This window comes from Bos indicus, chromosome 26 (genome assembly GCF_029378745.1).
Source record: "Bos indicus isolate NIAB-ARS_2022 breed Sahiwal x Tharparkar chromosome 26, NIAB-ARS_B.indTharparkar_mat_pri_1.0, whole genome shotgun sequence".
Classification (NCBI taxonomy): domain Eukaryota; kingdom Metazoa; phylum Chordata; class Mammalia; order Artiodactyla; family Bovidae; genus Bos; species Bos indicus.
Window position 1 is genome coordinate 11,407,608 of NC_091785.1, and position 18,739 is coordinate 11,426,346.

Sequence of the window (18,739 nt, forward strand, 5' to 3'; positions counted from 1 at the left end):
ACAAGAACTTTCTCCAGCTGTGGCGAGCAGGGGCTACTCTCTAGCTGTGGAGTGCAGGCTTCTCATTGCGGTGGCTTCTCTTGTGGAGCGTGGGTTCTAGGCAAGCGGGCTTCAGTAGTTGTGGCCGCATGAATGCAGTTGCCCCAAAGAATGTGGAATCTTCCTGGACTGGGGATCAAATTCATGTCCCTTGCACCAGCAGGTGGATTCTTAACCACTGGACCACAGGGGAACTCCAGCAACTTCTATCTAAATGAGTAAACAGTCATAATCTCTTGCTCACTGATAAACATACGCTGTTCAGGGCTAGCAATTAGTTGGTCACACATTTTCAGCGTTTGGTCTTTGGAGACTTTTTCAAAGACTGTGCTTGTGATGCCACTGTCGGCACTGCTATCTTTGGACTGACCTGTACTCACCACTCTCTCAGCAATCTCCCCGTGACTCAAAGAAAGCATGGGGGCGTCGTTATGTGTTCAGCATCTCTTCAAAGTCTGCTCCTTTCGACTCCATTTACACTGTCAGCTGATACGTTTTTGGCAAAAGTAATGAGCTTTGCTATCATCTTTTAACCAGAGTCTCTAAATACTTCAAAATCTTTATCGGTCAGGTAATTTTCAAACATCATTGTGGCCCAAAGTCTGTACTAGTTAGCGTTGATTTACTGACATCATTCTAAGCGTTAGCCGTTGTGTTGGTGGCTCAGAGGGTAAAGAACTGACTGCAATGCAGGAGACCTGAGTTCGATCCCTGGGTTGGGAAGATCCTCTGGAGAAGAAAATGGCAACCCGCTCCAGCATTCTTGCCCAGAGAATCCCACCGACAGAAGAGCCTGGTAGGCTACAGTCTGTGGGATCGCAAAGACTTGGGCATTACTGAGTGACTAACACAAAGGGCATTCTCGAGACTAAATTCTTAAGGAAATCTTGGATTTTCAGGCTCCTGTTGACCAAAGCAAGAATACTACTCAAAAAAAGGAAAAAAGCATTTATACCTGTTCTTCAAGGAGCATAGAATTCCCTGGTCACAGGGTCATATTATGGATGTAACACTGGGGGAAAAGTAAGTGCCATAAACATTATTTTTCACAAGAAGCTCAGGAGGGGGATGTGCAGAACAGTTGTCCAGGCACAGTAAAGTTTTGTAATTGTCTTCCAGTCCAGCTTGCTTGCAATGAGTTCATGTTGCTGGCACAAAGTGCTAATACAACCAATCCAAAAAGATTCCTCTTGTTACTGGTGCTTTCCTGTTTGCATAATACTGCAAAGGTAAACTGTGTACACCTTTTTGTTTTTTTAATGTATTCATCTGGCTGCACTAGGCCTTAGTTTTAGCACGTGGGATCTAGTTCCTTGACCAGGGATCAAACCCGGGCCCCTTGCACTGGAAGCCTAGAGTCGTAGCCACTGGACCACCAGGGGAGTCCCTGTGCACACCTTTTAAACATCTTGGACACAGACTTTTCTCAATCACTGTCAATTTTAACTTGTGTGTGTCTGCAGCCTAAGCACAACCAAGAACAGTCAACCTTTGCTTGGCATCCTAGATATCTGTTGGTGCCTTTTTGTCTGCCATTGTTAAGGTTTGTCTAGGAATGCAATAGCAGTACAGAGCTGTAAATGTGTTCAGGGCTAAGGTTTTCATCAGATATAATCTTGGCAAATTCATCAATATCATTTTCAGTGGTCTCGTGATCATCAGCAGCTTCTTCACCACAGATTTTAAGATACTTGATACCATGATGCTTTTAAAAGTTTTACAGCCAGTCTTCTGAATATTCACACTCACTCTCAATGTTCAGTTCTTCATGGTATAGCCTAGCTTGTTTTATGACCTACAAGGCAGTCAGTGGTGTATATTGACTTCTTTGTTGTTGAATCCATTCAGTTAACACACAGTCAGGATCCTTGTTTTTGGTCCTATGAAATGTTTTTCTATTTTTCACTAGCACTTGGTTATCACCATCACCGTAAAAATTTTAAGAACTTATCTTTCTGTCTGTACAAGTCATAAATGTTGATGGTTCCCACACCATATTATTCAGTAAGGCATCTCACAGACATACCACCACCAAGCTTTGCGGTAACTCCACTTTCTGAGCTACTGACAAAGACAGATGCATCCTTTTCTTCTGTTACCCAGAGGCATGTCTTTAACTCTTTGGGTCATTTTCACAGTGCAATTAATCCTCAAGCCACCAAATGTCAGCCGAGAGGAGACATTAGTGGTGATGGATATGATGGATATGAGTGCTGAGATATACCTAAGGCTGCAGAGCTGAGGTTTTGCTTCCAAATAATCCTGGTGCCAAACTTATAAAAATGCTTTTGGGTCTCAGACAGTACTTTTTTGGTTTTGTGTTTCGTCTATTTTGGAATTGTGGAGTAGAGACTGTAGATCTGTATTAAAAATATCATTTTAATGATGACAAGACTGAGGCTCAATTAGTAACTTGATTTTCTATTTCTTTTCAGTCTCCTAAACTTCGGCCACTTTATTGGACAAAGAAATTTTATTTTTTTTTGGTATTGTCTGCCAAGATGATTTGAGTTGGAATATTTTTAGCAAAGGAACCTAATACTCTTGGCTGTTTGACTGACATAGCCAATAGTTGAGGCCCGTGCTGGGCAGTGTGAAGATGCCTAGGCAAGAAGAGGCTGGATGTGCTAAATTTATAGTCATTGAATCTAGATGTTTCTTTTCCTTCCAAATGATCTGTTTGGTACTTAATCTGTCTAGATACTTATTGTCCCACAATGAGTAATCAGGACAAATGAGAGAAAACAGCTCATTTCAGATCTGTCTCAGATACTCCTACAAGTTTCCCATAAATATCCACTCATCTGAAAGGTTTTGTTTGTTTTTTCTAATGATTCCCTAAATTATACATCCCAACTGTGACTCAGAATTATTGTTCATCAAGTTTCAGAATTAAAAACGTATTTTAGACATTCTGCTAAAATATTTCCTTTAACTTAGAAAGAATTCATTAGAATCTTGAATGCCTTTTAAGAGTCTGTGGTTAGGGTCCTACATCAAATATTATTTTATAAGTTCTTTGTGGAGGACCGGCCTTTCTCCCTAGTCTCATCATCCCCATATTTGTGTAGATCTTCATGGAACATCTATAATGAACTGGAGATTGTTGATTCAGGCCTAAATCTTTTTCTCTTTTCCCATTATGTGCGAGAGCTGTCCTTAGGACTGAGGGGTTTATAAAACTATGTAAAGCACAGTTCCTGTAATCCCAGAAGTTTAAAACCTAGTAAATAAAATGAGAAATATATAAAATCCAATGAAAATTCTCTATCTCAGAAGAGGAAGGGATCACATTTGTTACAATCTATACCACACTTATGTTATTTTTTTACATTGGTTTCTCCTGTAAGACGGCAATAATAACTACCATTTATTGGTCTCTTCTGTACCCAACAGAGGCTGGCATTTAAAAAGCACCAGACTCAGAAATGTCCATTGACCTTACTCAGTGTCACAAAATTCTAAGTGAGAGAGTCTGGAATTGACCCTACTACTTGACTGCTGCTGAGTCTTCAGTCGTGTCCGACTCTGTGTGACCCCATAGGCGGCAGCCCACCAGGCTCCCCCGGCCCTGGGATTCCCCAGGCAAGAACACTGGAGTGGGCTGCCATTTCCTTCTCCAATGCATGAAAGTGAAAAGTCAAAGTGAAGTCGCTCAGTCGTGTCCGACCCTCAGCAACCCCATGGACTGCAGCCTTCCAGGCTCCTCCATCCATGGGATTTTCCAGGCAAGAGTACTGGAGTGGGGTGCCATTGCCTTCTCCAACTACTTGACTAGAAAGCTCTATTTATTTTTCACTCTAACTTAAACAACACTCTTTCCTTTGCCTTCAGCATATATTCTGTGTTCCCACCTGTCTCTTCACTATAGTCCATTCTCCTACTTTAGAAAAGAAAGGCATACCCTAACTTATCTGAAATCTTATGGTATATTATCTCAATAAGTAAAAATCTCTGGTTGCCCAACAAAAGGACGATTCAAATGACTGGGAGACTTCACTGGAGATCCAATGGTTAAGACTGTCTTTCGATGCAAGTGGTGCAGGTTTGATCAGGGGACTAAGATCCCATACGCTTTGTGGCCAAAAGACTGAAACATAAAACAGAAGCAATATTGTAACAAATTCAATAAATATTTTTAAATGGTCCATATTAGAAAAAAATCTTAAATAAGGCTCCTTGAACAATTAATCAAGGCACATAAAATCCTAACGTTTGTCTTTCTTATACATATTTCTGTTAAGAGAAAAATGTTGCTTTAGAACCAGCATATTTTGGCCAGTGTTTGGATACTCTGAATTAAAACAGAATAGGTATTGGGGGTGACTGTGCCTCGGCCCTTTATGGACTAGAATCAAAGAATGCAGTGCCCTTGAAAGTTCCATGATAGTAAAGGAAAGACAGCTTAGATTTTTTTTTTTTTAAGGAAAGCAATTTTTTTCAGCTACTTAAAGAATGCTCATCTTGGCACTTGTCATTAGCTAGAAAAAATTATAAGATTTTTCTCAGGTTAGTTGTCTATCATCCAATAAGGGAGCTAAACCCTATTTTATCAAATCAGATCATGAGATACTTATCCTGATTAAAGTCCATTCCCATTTTTAATATTTATTTGATTGTGCCAGGTCTTAGGTGTGGCTTACAGGAGCTTTAGCTGTGGCCTGTGGGACCTAGTTCTGTGACCAGGGATTGAACCTGGGCCTCCTGCATTAGGAATGCAAGGTCTTAGCCACTTAGCACAGGACAACCAGGGAAGTCCCCCATTCCCATTTTATTTCATCTTTTGAGTTACTTACTGTTTACTATCTCCTAATAGCTTCCCAGGTGGCTCAGTGGTGAAGAATCCACCTGCCAATGCAGGAGACACAGGAGATGTGGGTTTGAGCCCTGGGTTGGTCATTACGATCTCCTGGAGTAGGAAACAGCAACCCTAATAACAACATCTCCTAATAACAACAAGTGAATTTGCTAGATGCTGGGCCAATTAGTTATTAGCTGTGTGACAGAGACTGGTTGTGTGCTCATCAACTGGGCTTCTTCCTGGGTGTGAAGGAAAACCACATTTCCCACTCTCCCCTGCAGTCAAACTGGGACCACATGCCTAGGTTCCTATCCCAGGAACATGAGCAGAAGTAATCGACACCACTTTCCAGGCCTAGTTATAAACTCTCTGGGCACCATTATTCAAGCTCTCTCTTCTCCTTCTGCTGGGCCCACGGAGGTCAAAACTGCAGATTACCAGATGAAAGGAACCAAGCCACTGTTCTGAAGACAACTGCACAGGGGTGACCCTACTATCACTAGGGCTATGACATGAATGACAAATAGGGTGGAGCTGTAATTTTTTAAAATAGCATCTACCTTTAATTACCCTGATTAATATAAACAATGTATACTTTTATTATGGAGAAGTAAATGGCAACCCACTCCAATATTGTTGCCTGGGAAATCCTGTGGACAGAGGAGCCTGGCAGGTTACAGACCGAAGAGCTGGACACAACTTAGCGACTAAACAACTACTTACTTTTATTAAGCATACCAGATTTCGAATCAAGATTCCTAAAGAATATCACACCTGTTCTCATAGATCTTGATTTATATGCAACTTCTACTCTTAGCTGGATACTACATTGCATTATTGCAAATTAAGAAATGAAAAATGTGTTGCTTTGTTTAAGTCATGTAAAATTACTTATATGAGAGCTGTATCATCGTAATCTTGACAGCTCATAGAAATACACTGTACAACATGGATTCTGTAACTTCTCAGTGATTTTGATACTGTTACTTAAAAGAAATATTAGCATATCTGAATTGAAAAATAAAATCTGACTTTTTCTGTCAGAAAATAAGTCATATTTTAGAGATTAGTTTCCAAATGAGGACTGGCTTTATTAATTGGGTCATATGGCTTTGTCATTTGTGGTCTGGTTGACCACAAGATAGGGGTACTTTCCATATATTCAGTGAATGAAAGCTTTAAGTCTTGACATAACTATATTTAAAATATGCTAAAAGAAGTTTATAAAAAACACTTTACTATCATAAATAACTGAAATTAGTATCTCCAATTTTGACTGAGTATATTGGTTTAAATGAAACACTGCTGAGTGAAAGAATAAAAGGTAAAATTAACATTTACTAGATAATCTGTGATAATAGCATTTTTGGTGCAGTTTCAGAGACTGAGACTCTTAATATCTGTCTAATAAAACCTTTTATAAGTGAGATGGTTTCTAATTTATAGCTTTCAATAAAACTAAAAAGAGGACCTAATTCAATTATTAGCTGATAAAACTTTTAAGTAATTTTGGATAATAAATCACTTATTTTTGACATCTAATTTGAAAGAAGTTAAAGAAATTGGGTGACACTGCCATAATTTCTATTATTATATTATTATTGTGAAAAACAGCAAGAGAATAGAAGTGGCACTTTGTCCTATTTTTAGAAATAATGTTCTTCTAGGAGTACCTCAACTAATGATATACGGAATTTAGAAAAATGGTAACAATAATCCTGTATACAAGACAGCAAAAGAGACACTGATGTACAGAACAGTCTTTTGGACTCTGTGGGAGAGGGAGAAGGTGGGATGATTTGGGACAATGGCACTGAAATATGTATAATATCATATATTAAAGGAATCGCCAGTCCAGGTTCGATGCACGATACTGGATGCTTGGGGCTGGTGCACTGGGACGACCCAGAAGGATGGTATGGGGAGGGGGGAGGGAGGAGGGAGGAGGGAGGAGGGTTCAGGATGGGGGACACATGTATACCTGTGGCGGATTCATTTTGATATATGGCAAAACCAATACAATGTTGTAAAGTTAAATAAAATTAAGTTAAAAAATAATAATAAAATAAACTTTTATTAAAAAAAAAAAATTATTTTTGCCATACTGCATGGCATGCAGGATCTTAGCTCCCTGACCAGGAATTTAACCCTTGAACTCTATATTAGAAACACAGTCTTAACCCACTGGACCACCAGGAAAGTTCCCCCACTAACTTCAATAAAATGTACACGCCTACAAACTTCTACTTAGGTGCTTGGCAATTACGAAAAATATTTAACTGAACTGATTTTTTAACTACGTGTACAACAATAATAATCTTAACTACAGAGTATTTTTTTTTAACTTAGAGGGAACTAAAAAAATTAAAATCTGTATCTGTTTTTGTTTGAAGCACATGATAAGTGATCAGTGAAAATCTTTGGAGCACAAATACTCTGTATTAGGGTAAAAAAAACTTGCATTAGGGTGAAAAACTGGGGGAAATGGAATGAAAAAGAGCTCAGGAAGTAAAAAGAACAATGCTCATTTTCTGAGTGCTAAAGAAGAGTTCATGTATTTTTAAAAAAATGTGTGCTAGTCTCAGAGTTGCTAACATGAGATCATACTATTCTAATTACTTGGAGCTGATACTTTTCCTTGTGTATCTATTTTTAAAAAATTGGTTAGGTTCTTATAATTTATGTATTCATATTCTGGCTCTGGCACTGCCTATGATGAGACCTTGGGCATGCTGCTTAACTTTTCAGAGCCTTGGTTTTTTCCCTATAAAATGAGAAAGTTGAACCAGATCACTTGCATGTCCCATTATGTCTCTAATATTCTATAACTCTGTGACTAAAGACTCAGAAATATTCCTTTAGATGACTGAAAACAAAAACTACCCAAAGAGGTGTTTCCTTTTCCCCCCTTCTTTCTCATTTTCCTTTTTCTCTCCCAACATCACTAAGGCCCTGTTGGCATACAGCAAAGATTGTATGTTTTGAGGGAGTTACTAAAATTGGTCTCATTATGTTCCAATTAATTACAGTGAATTCACTGGCTTCCCTCAACCAAAAACAGTCAAACTACTCATGACATCATTATTTCCCCTAGTAATGAAAATCTGAAATGCATATAATAAAGGTAATATTTTCTGAAATAAAAAGATCACATTGGCATGATCCTTCTTCCTCCTTCTGAGGAAGACAGAATCTTGAAATAGCTCATCAGAAAGAGAACTCTTTAGAAAAGTTCACCAGAAAGTCTATAATTGCTCCTGAAAAATATGTGAGGTCAGCTAGCACCGCCTTGTGCTATTTTCAAAACAATGCAAGATATAATGCATAAATAGTACTGTTTTGGTTTTAAAAGGTCTGTCTGGTCAAGGCTGTGGTTTTTCCTGTGGTCACATATGGATGTGAGAGTTGGACTGTGAAGAAGGCTGAGCGCCAAAGAATTGATGCTTTTGAACTGTGGTGTTGGAGAAGACTCTTGAGAGTCCCTTGGACTGCAAGGAGATCCAACCAGTCCATTCTGAACGAGATCAGCCCTGGGATTTCTTTGGAAGGAATGATGCTAAAGCTGAAGCTCCAGTACTTTGGCCACCTCATGCGAAGAGCTGACTCACTGGAAAAGACCCTGATGCTGGGAGGGATTGGGGGCAGGAGGAGAAGGGGACAACAGAGGATGAGATGGCTGGATGGCATCACCGACTCGATGGACGTGAGTCTGAGTGAACTCCGGGAGTTGGTGATGGACAGGGAGGCCTGGCGTGCTGTGATTCATGGGGTCGCAAAGAGTCGGACACGACTGAGCGACTGAAGAAAACTGAACTTTCATTTTGATAATAGAATGGTCTGATTTTTCATATTTGCAGTGAGAAAAAGTCTTGAAATGCTAGTGCTGTGTTCTTCTTTCTTGTTCCACACTTCCATGTAGTTAGATCCACCCATGTCGACTTGGGGACAACTGAGATTTTTAGATCAGGGATTCAAAGAGAGACAGTTAATAACTCAACTGATGGACTTCCAAAAAACAGCAGAGTAGGGCAGGGAACCCATGTGAGGAGATGGTTGCTGACCAACCCTGGGGAGCTATGTGGAGAGGAGTCCGGGGACTGCAGTTCATCCCCACCATGCGAGTGAGCGTGCCTCTTCGCGTATTAGGAGAACCGCAGGTGGTGCGGTCATCACTGTCAGCTCATGGTTGCACCTGCGCTGGGCCTCTTGGCTCATCCAGCTGAAAGACATCTGCTGCTGCTGCTGCTGCTGCTAAGTCGTTTCAGTCGTGTCCGACTCTGTGCGACCCCACAGACGGCAGCACACGAGGCTCCCCTCTCCCTGGGATTCTCCAGGCAAGAACACTGGAGTGGGTTGCCATTTCCCTCTCCAATGCATGAAACTGAAAAGTGAAAGTGAAGTCGCTGAGTCTTGTCCGACTCTTAGCGACCCCATGGACTGCGGCCCACCAGGCTCCTCCGTCCATGGGAGTTTCCAGGCAAGAGTACTGGAGTGGGCTGCTGCTGCTTAGTCGTGCCTGAATCTTTGCAATCCCATGGACTGTAACCCGCCAGGCTCCTTGGTCCATGGGATTTCTCAGGCAAAAATACTGGAGTGGCTTGCCATTTCCTTCTCTATAGGATCTTCTTAACCGGGGGATAGAACCTGGATCTTGGCAGGTGGATTCTTTACCACTGAGCTACCTGGGAAGCCCAGAGAATGTCTGCCTGTGTCCTAAGACCTTGCTAGGCTCCCAAATGAACTGCTGTGAATTTCAACCTTGTCAACAGGATATATTTGAAAAGATATATATTTAAAAAGATGTTTATCTTTTCAAAATCGTGTGAGATCCTTCCCCACCAGAGGACACTGAAGATGAAGTAGAAAACAGAAACCCCAGCTTTAGGACTTGGAAGAGTCTGGACTGGGAAACCCATCTGTGGAGTATGTGTGTGTGTGTGCGTGTGTGCGTGTGTGCGTGTGTGCAGTTACATGTATATATTTATGATGAAGAAATATTAAAGTCTTAAGACCAAATGAGATGGCATATAAGAAAGTGCACAGTGTGAACTCCTCTATACATCCTATTAATAAAAGTTTTATTGAATACCTAATGAGGATTTATTGGGCACCTACTATGTGCCAGGCACTGTCCTTGGTACTAGGGATATAGTGGTGAACAAGATGGATGAGGTCTCTGTCTCATAGGTCTGCCCTATAGTGGGAGAAGACATATTATAAACAAAGAAAGTAATTTCAGTTATTGTAAGAACCTTATGAAGAAAGTAAATGAGGTCAGTTGGATAGAAAGTGACTGGCTAGGGGGGTGAGGGGTGAAGGGAGCAACCTCAGGGACAGTGGGCAAAGATCACCTCTTTGGGGAGGGTAACACTGACTAATGACAAGTTAGTCATGGAGAGACATCTGGAGAGAACAGAGGGAAGACAGAGTGCAGAAGCTCTCAGGCAAGTACCAGTTGACCATGTTTTAGAAAGATGGCCAATGATGCAACTTCTGCAAGCTCAGGAGTGGGGAGCCTCCTTCAGTGAGGAGATGATGGGGTATTATAGCTCAACACAGAGTTAAGTGAATAGTGTGTTGTTTCTTTGACACACCACATAAGAAAATTCTTATTACGAATTTAAAAAGAGCTTGTAACAAAAAGCTTCCCTGGGCCCCCTCCTGTCCTGCTTCTCAGAAGCAATCACCCTTACAATCTACTTTTAGTTCTGTTGACATATTTTTGAATAACACACTCCTAACGTTATTTCTTCATGTATTAATTATAGGCACTATCTACTTACTTCCTACAATGACAGATAAGCACTTAGCCAAGAGAGTTATGGTTATTTTTCTGCCTCTACTGGTTACCCTCACACCTATAAATAATTAACTTCTATGTCCTGTTCCTTCATCTCTTGATTCCCAAATTGTAAGACTGGGATATTACAGACCTAAACCTTTCTGTTGCTTTTCTTCCTCCCATTTCCCCCCTGCATGTCTCTGTTGCACACAACCTCCTATGCACTACAGAATACAGTAATTCTAACTCTTTTTTAGCATGTCATACATACAGGACCCTTTATATGTAGGTGCTGCCTGCTTTTTCCATCTCCTGTCATTGTCCACAGTAGCTATACTCAAAGTCTTACTGAACTAGGTACTTACAGTTTTTGTAATGACTTTTGTGTGCTCATGTCTTTTTTTTCATTACCTCATATATTTTCATTGCCTGGAATGGCCACCTTCTACAATTCACTGGCAAACCCCATTCATTCATTTCAGTCTACATGCCACTTTACAAAACCTTCCTTGGTGGATGTCATTTATAAATATAAAAAATATTTATTCAATGGCTGTTATATGCAAGGCACTGTTGTAAGTGTCAGGGTTACAGAGGTTCTAGACAGACACGCATGAGCTTGCATACCAGTGACTTATGCAGATTGAATAAAAACAAATAGCATGATGAAACATATTATGTGTTAGGCTTTACTAAATAACTAACAAATGCTATTTTAATCCTCACAACATTAGGGAGACTTTTATATCCTTCCCGAGGTCACTTCCTGTAAGTGACTGAGTTTATATTCAAACTCAAATCTGTCTATCATCAGAGCTGTCACTCTAAATTATTCTCATTCTGCTCCTATTACTCTTTGTACACTTCTATCATAACATTTGTCATACTGTTTTGAAATTGTGCATGGATTTCCCCATATAAACCACAGGATATAAAAAAAAAAAATCATTCGTGTGACTATTTTCTCAGTTTTCTCAGGATGGCCACAGAAGTAATACCATTCTACAGGCATAAGAGAGAAATGATTGCATTACATACGATGGGTGCTGTAGGGAACAGGGATTATATTCTTGCTTGAAATCTCAGATTGAGAAAGACTTGCTTTAGGACAAAGCCTTCTTAAAGACAGAGATACCTGCTGCATAATGGGTACCTGATAAATGTTTGTTGAACCTGTTATTCAAACCTTTGCAAAAATACCTACTCAGTTTTTGGATTGAAAAACTGTCTACATTAGTCCTGTATTTGGAGATGGCTTTGCAGCAGGAGCTTGGCACTCAAGTCTTCTTTCAGTAGAGTTTCAGGGTGTTCAGTCCAAACTTTAAGAAGCAGTAGGAAGCAGTGGTTAACTGTGCAGACTCTATAGCCATCTACCCAGATTCCAATTCTATCGTTTACTATTTGTACAATAAGTGATTATTTAACATGTGCCAGGCACTTTTAAAAGTACTTTACAGGCATTTCCTGACTAAACCTAACACCTCTGCGTAGTGAATACCTTTACTATTCCTCAATAGTGCTACGACTCAGTTTTCTTCTCTACTAAAGGCAGAGAGTTGGACATGACTTAGCAATAGAACAATAACTAAAGGCAGGATACTGATAACAGAATACTTTACATGGTATCTAGGATTGAATGAGTATAAAATGCTTAGAATAGTATCCAGCACAGAGGAACTTAGTTATTACTACTTGTACAGGCTGTGATCAGAGCAAGAAATCAGCTTGATGTAACTTAATTTTTTCATCTTAAGCTAACGTTCACTTCAAAGGGACTAATGGGAATTATCTGGAATGGGCCTAAATCTTAAGCATCTCCCAATCAAGTTGGCTCTGTGTTTCTAAGGGAAAACTAGTGGCTGGTGCTGAGATGGAAAAAGCAGGAAAAAATACCTCTGAAATCTGTTCAGTTTTCTGCATCTGCTCTGCCATGTCCCAGTTCCACATTATCACCACCTCTTGTTGGGATGGCTGCAATAGCCTCCTGGCTGGTTCAACGGCATTCTCCTTGGCGGCCTCTATTCTCTGCTCCAGGAGATTAACCTTTTCAAAACACAAAGGCAAATAGTATTGTATGATACGCACACTTACAACAGTCCTTTGGTTTCTCATTGTTCTTAGAATAAGAATCCAAATCAGCCACTTAGTTGACTAAGCCTTGTAGGATCTGCCCTTAGCCCATCCCTCTCCACCCACCTCAGCCACATCAGCCTTCATTCATTATTCGGCAAGTATTTGTTTGATCACCACGTATTTACGGAGTCACTGGGGATACAGCAGTGACCAAGAGAAACACAGCTCTTATAGAACTTACCTTTTAGGAGGTGGGAGAACAATGACAACAAAAACCAGACATGTAATAATTACTATAAAAAAGATAATTGCTGGTTGTAATAAGTAGGAAAATGAAATCTAGCCTGCAAATAAGAAAGAGGAGCATTTGAGATAAGACGGACAGTCTTTTCTAAGCAGGTAATATGATAAAAGAGATCTAAAGCAGGAAGAGAAGTGAGTCACATGATAAATGGAGAGGAGAGAATTCAGGTGGAGGGAATCTATGCAAAGGTTCACATATGCTACAAGAGGCTGGTGTGTTTGAGGTACCCAGAGTAGAACTCATGGTACAGAGGTAAGAAAGTGGGGAGTAAGATTGACTGGTACTTGATCCTGTAGGGCCTAGTAGGTCATCATAAGAATTAGGAATTTGGGGGACTTCTGGTAGTCCAGTGGTTAAGATTCTGTCTTCCAGTAAAGGGGGTGTGGGTTAAGACTCTACCCTCCAATGTAGAGGGGGTGTGGGTTCGATCCCTGGTCAGGGAGCTACGATCCCACATGCAGGGCAGTGTGGCCAAAAAAAAAAAAAAAAAAAAACTATGAACTGTTTGTCACATAACTGTTTTGGTTCTATTTTCTTTGTTCTCTCTTCTTTTGTTCTCCCTAATATTCTTTTTTCCCCCTCAAATCTTCTGAAGGTAAGTAGTTGCAGACACTGATACACTTTGCTGCTAAATACTGAAACAAACATCTTTCCAAAATAAAGACATGCTTCTACATGGTTACAAATTATCACATGCCCCCAAATTAATACTGACTCAGTATAATCTACGTGTAATCCATATTTAAATATCCACAATTGTCCACAATATGTTTTTCTTTTTGCAGTTACTTTTTAAAAAATCTATAACCAATGAAGATTCATGAATTTCATTTAGCAACAAGCACCTGCCTTTTGACTCTCTCTTTCCCTAACACTGACATTTCTAGGTCTGTTGACCTGTAAAATGGTCCTCACGATTAGATTCAGGTTAAACATTTCTGTCAGGCTTCCCGGGTGATGCACTGGCAGGAATCTGCCTGCCAATGCAGGAGATGCAGGTTCGATCCCTGGGTTGGGAAGATCCCCTGGAGTAGAAACTAGCAATCCACTCCAGTATTTTTGCCTGGAAAGTGCCATGGAGAGAGGAGCCTGGTGGGCCCCAGTCCAAGGGGTCACAAAGAGTCGGTCTTGAGTGACCACACACACACACACAATCCATTGTTTTAGCATTCACTGATAAGCTTTATCTATGTTGATTTTGGGGCTTCCCAGGTGGCACTAGTGGTTAAGGAACCTGCCTGCCAAAGCAGGAGACATAAGAGACGAGGGCTCAATTGCTGGGTCAGGAAGATCCCCTGGAGGAGGGCATGAAAACCCACTCCAGGGTTCTTGCCTGGAGAATCCCATGGATAGAGGAGTCTGGCAGGCTACAGTCTACAGAGTCCCAAAGAGTTTGACATGACTGAAGTGACTTAACAGGGATGTCAATTTTTACATTGGGAGTTGCAAAGTGGGGACAGTTTACTATTCTTTTTGCATTAACTGGCATTCTCGTGTAAAGAATAGCTTTCCATTTTTAGTCCTTTTCTCCCTCATCCATCCTCCTACAAAGAGGACTTAAAACATTAAATGTGTTATTAAACTATTACCATCATTATTCTTTTGATGCACAATTTGTGCCAAACATGGTCAGTGTAAAACCCTTTATGCCAGATCCAGTGTCCTTTGTTAAATGACTTCATTCATTCTGAAGACTTCTTTGCTTTTTCTGACAAGAATGTTCTAGGCTCACTTTATAATTTTCTTGCCCCAGACCTGGAAGCAGTCTTCTCTCCAAGAGGCACTGTTTTCTTTTAGGGATAAATGGTATTTAGAAACCATTTGGGTGGCTTGGTCCTGGGGTGTTCATTGTTACTGGGGTGCCAGGGCTTCTATGCCTCCAGGCCCTCTCAGTGGACCCAATTAAGATAAAAAAAAGATAATAAAACCCAAACAACCCAGGTCATTCTACTACCAATTCAAATCTAACTTCATGGGATTCTTCTTTACTTTCTATTATATTTATTTCCCTTCTCCCACAGTGAGAACCCTAGAACCAAACATGAATATATTTACTGATTTGCTTTTTCCTATAACACATGCATAATAGTTTCAAAATTATACCAATACCCGTTTCAACATCAAGCCTACTAAGCCAAGTTATTAATTTTTTTGCATTTCTTTTTGCTCTTCATCATATCCCACAACTCCTAACTCCTGAACATAGTATACTGTGCCCAAGTTAACTGAACAAGCTCTTTATCTCTGTGTAGCTATGCTGACAATTTGATATACAGGTAAATTCATCTCTTTCTTTGCATTAAATTTTAGGGCTTGCTTTTATTTTTAGATTTAATTTTTTGAAAAGGCAAACTCTGTTTTTTTTAAAAAGTTACAGAAGTCACATTCTCATCCCCTATAGATAACCATTTACAACTAATTTTCTGTTTTATAGTTTTTGTATTTCTATCTTCAAAAATATACCAAAAATGTGTGTGGAATATATATGTATGTAAACTCTGATTTCTTCTTTTTGCTTACATAACAGTACAGTTTTTATATACTTTTGCATCTTTTTTCTTCACTGAACAATACAAATATCATTTTATTCTAAAACATCATTGAAGTGCTTTAAGCCAGAGGTTGACATGATCATTCCCACCTGAAGCTGGTTTTGCTGCCCTATAAATAATGGAGAACACGATGTGAAGCAGGCGACCAGCTGGAGGCTGTAGGGGTCTGGGCAATGAAAAGGGAGGGGAGCATTTTATTTCACTTCTAACAAAAAAGTGCAACAGATACATTTGTTTATGAACTGGATGAGAGTGGTGAGGGAAAAGGAGAGCTCAGAGATGATTCCTCCTCATGAATAACTAGGTAGATGTGTGGTAGTGTCATTTACTGAGGCACAGATTAGGGAGGAGAGGCTTCACGTTTTGCAATGAAAAATCACGATCCCATATTGAATATGCCAAGGCAGAGATTAACAGTAAACAAGGAGAGGGTGACCTTTTGCTGGCCCAGAAGCCAAATGAAGAATGTTTCAAGGCTGAAACATTTAACTGTGTGGATGAAACAAACTGTGAGGAATACTTCTGGGAGCGAGAATAAAATAAGGCAGAAAATCCACTGGTTCTTGTATTTATCCTGCCCCTATACCTGGGTGCTTACTCCTCTCTTTTTTTTAAACTTATTTGACATCTAATAACCCTTGGAAATCCAGATCAAACACTACTTGCTCAGGTTCCAGTGACATTGTCTTTAGAAATGCTCTAAACATTTTCTTCAAAACACTCAGTACAGTTGTAATTTCTCAATTATTTGTCTTTGCAATTTTTTGTCAATTATTGGAATATAACAGTGACAGACTTTTATTTTCTTGGGCTCCAAAATCACTGCAGGTGGTGACTGCAGCCACAAAATTAAAAGATACTTGCTCCTTGGAAGAAAAGCTATGACAAATCTAGACAGCATACTAAGAAGCAGGGACACCACTCTGTTGACAAAAGTCCGTATAAAGTTATGGTTTTTCAAGCAGTCATGGACAGATGTGAGAGTTGGACCATAAAGAAGGCTGAGCATTGAAGAACTGATCCTTTCAAACTGTGATGCTGGAGAAGACTCTTGAGAGTCCCTTGGGCAGCAAGGAGATCCAACCAGTCAATCCTGAAGGAAATCAACAATGAGTTTTCATTGGAAGGACTGATGCTAAAGCTGAAGCTCCAATACTTTGGCCACCTGATGTGAAGAGCCAACTCACTGGAAAAGACCCTAACGCTGGGAAAGACTGAGGACAAGAGAAGGGAACAACAGAGGATGAGATGGTTGGATGGCATCACCGACTCAGTGGACATGAGTCTGAGCAAACTCCTGGAGACAGTGATGGGCAGGGAAGCCTGGCATGCTGTAGTTCATTGGGTTGCAAACAGTCAGACATGACTGAACAACAAAGCTCCTGGAGGGTTAGGGTCTGTTTTGGTAGCTCTCCTCCACTGTCTCAGTACGGCCTAGTCTAGTGTGTGGTACTTAGCAGGTTTTCAATAAATATTTGTTGAACAATAAATAAATGTAGCACCTGGAGGGCCCAAGAGTTGGAATCAGTAACAGCTAGTAAAAAGCAATACAGGCATTATGAGGTAAAGACTGGAAGCGTAGATTTTTGGGTAGACTTGCCTGAAGGGGTAATGAAGAATTTGACACAGAGGCCCCTAAAGACTTAAGTTCCAGCCCAAACAGTAAATTACAGTTTTATTTGATCATCTCTGCTTTCTTCCCTTTCACATCTACTTTCTCTGCTCATTTTTACTCCTGGCCTTGCATCCCTTCTTTACTCCAAACTGGCTCACCACAAATATGATTTTGTGGGGAAAGAAAGCAAACGGAATGAGACAGTGGGAAGTTAGAAAGGGAAGCGGGGTAGGTTATGGGAAACATAAATGTAGAAAAAGAAAAAGAAAGACAATAAGCTCAACAAAACAGTTACTATGTTACAAATGCTGCTAACCAAATAAAACAGTGGAAAATAAGATCACATGTGAGAGGGCAGGTCTTGAAGTCATCCAGCTGAGTTTAAATTCCTAGTTCCACCATTAATAGCTGTATGCCTTTGAGCAAATTATTTAATCTTGAACTCAGTTTCCTAAAAATCTATAAAAATGGCATAATAACAGTTTAAAATCTATAAAAAGTGCATATTAACAGTATCCACCTCATAGGGTTGTTCTCCAGATCAGTACCATAACCAGTTTTAAAGTGCTTAGGACCACGGCTGGCACAAAGTAAATGCTCAGTTAACGTTAGCAGTTACTTTTCTTTAAAATGAAGCACAGCACGCAGAGATGGCCCAAGTAGTAAATATTTGTCATATGACTGTAATAACACTGCACCAAAAGAAAAGGATCACTTTAAGATAATCAGAGACGATGTACTGGCACTTACATTTGAGCACTGCAAAGACCTTACCTGTGCATGCAAGATAGGTAGCTGCTTTATATTTTCAGAATGGCAAAAACTAGCAAACAAACCCACAAAGAGTGAAGAATGCTTTTGAAAATCTTTTCTGAGAAAAATGTACCTTGTCCATGAGGGCGCCTATGGACAACAGGTAGGATCATGAAGCGAAGGAAGTGAAGTGACCTTCTGGGTGCGGGCAGCGCTCATTCTAAGTTACTCTTTAGAAGCAGAGCCTGTCCCGGTCCACAGTGAAAAGGCCTGCCATTTCTCACCTGGTCCCTAAGGGAGTCGCGGAGTTAAGTGGAGTGGCAGCGGCCTCACTTCGGGGCCTCCGCTACGTCTTTATTGTCTCCAGATTGGAATCCGAGATCCGCAACGCTGCCAAGAGAGGGTGGCACCCACCGCAGCCAGGAAGCAGCATCCTACCCGGCTTGGCACGCGGATACCCGCGGGAAGCTCCGCCCACTAGCCGCTCTCCAGTCTGCTTCCGCCCATTGGTCGCTCGGCATACCGAGACCCGCCCCCAAATTTGAAAGCTTCTCCCGGGAGCGGAAGAAAAATCCACAGAGAGAGACCGCGGCGCTCCAACGCGTCTTTCCGGAAGCTCCGCCCACTCCCAGCGTTCAATGCGGGACCCTGGCCGCCATTGTTTGAATTTGAAAAGGGCAATAACTCAGTGCTGGTCGCGGGTGGGGCTGGCAGGTTAACGTTTGCAGGTGAGGGCCCGAGGAAGGAAATGGGGGACTCCGTACATACCAGGTGAGGTGAAGAAAGGTCTCAGACGGTGTGAGTACCTTCCGACCGGGCT

The 18,739-nt window shown here is 40.7% G+C and overlaps 2 protein-coding genes across 7 annotated transcripts in view; one reads left to right on the forward strand and one right to left on the reverse strand.

Moving 5' to 3' along the window:
• Nucleotides 1–18,365, reverse strand: part of PANK1 (pantothenate kinase 1) — a 104,330-nt gene extending 85,965 nt beyond the window's left edge. The window contains exons 1-2 of one of the 2 annotated variants that reach the window (XM_070780450.1): nucleotides 18,204–18,365; nucleotides 12,516–12,665 (exon numbers count right to left, since the gene is read on the reverse strand). The gene's annotated coding sequence lies outside the window, so the exon portion shown is untranslated. Of the gene's footprint in view, nucleotides 1–12,515; nucleotides 12,666–18,052; nucleotides 18,173–18,203 lie in introns of those variants that run through there. The other variant, XM_070780451.1, reaches the window with a different exon arrangement.
• Nucleotides 18,366–18,548: 183 nt separating this feature from the next.
• The window catches only part of KIF20B (kinesin family member 20B), an 84,644-nt gene continuing 84,453 nt past the window's right edge, over nucleotides 18,549–18,739 (forward strand). For 4 of the 5 annotated variants that reach the window (XM_019953157.2, XM_070780459.1, XM_070780461.1 and 1 more), the window contains exon 1: nucleotides 18,549–18,690. In XM_019953157.2, the coding sequence (XP_019808716.2) occupies nucleotides 18,668–18,690 (23 nt within the window). In that variant the 5' untranslated portion in view covers nucleotides 18,549–18,667. The remainder of the gene's footprint in view (nucleotides 18,691–18,739) is intronic. The other variant, XM_070780458.1, reaches the window with a different exon arrangement.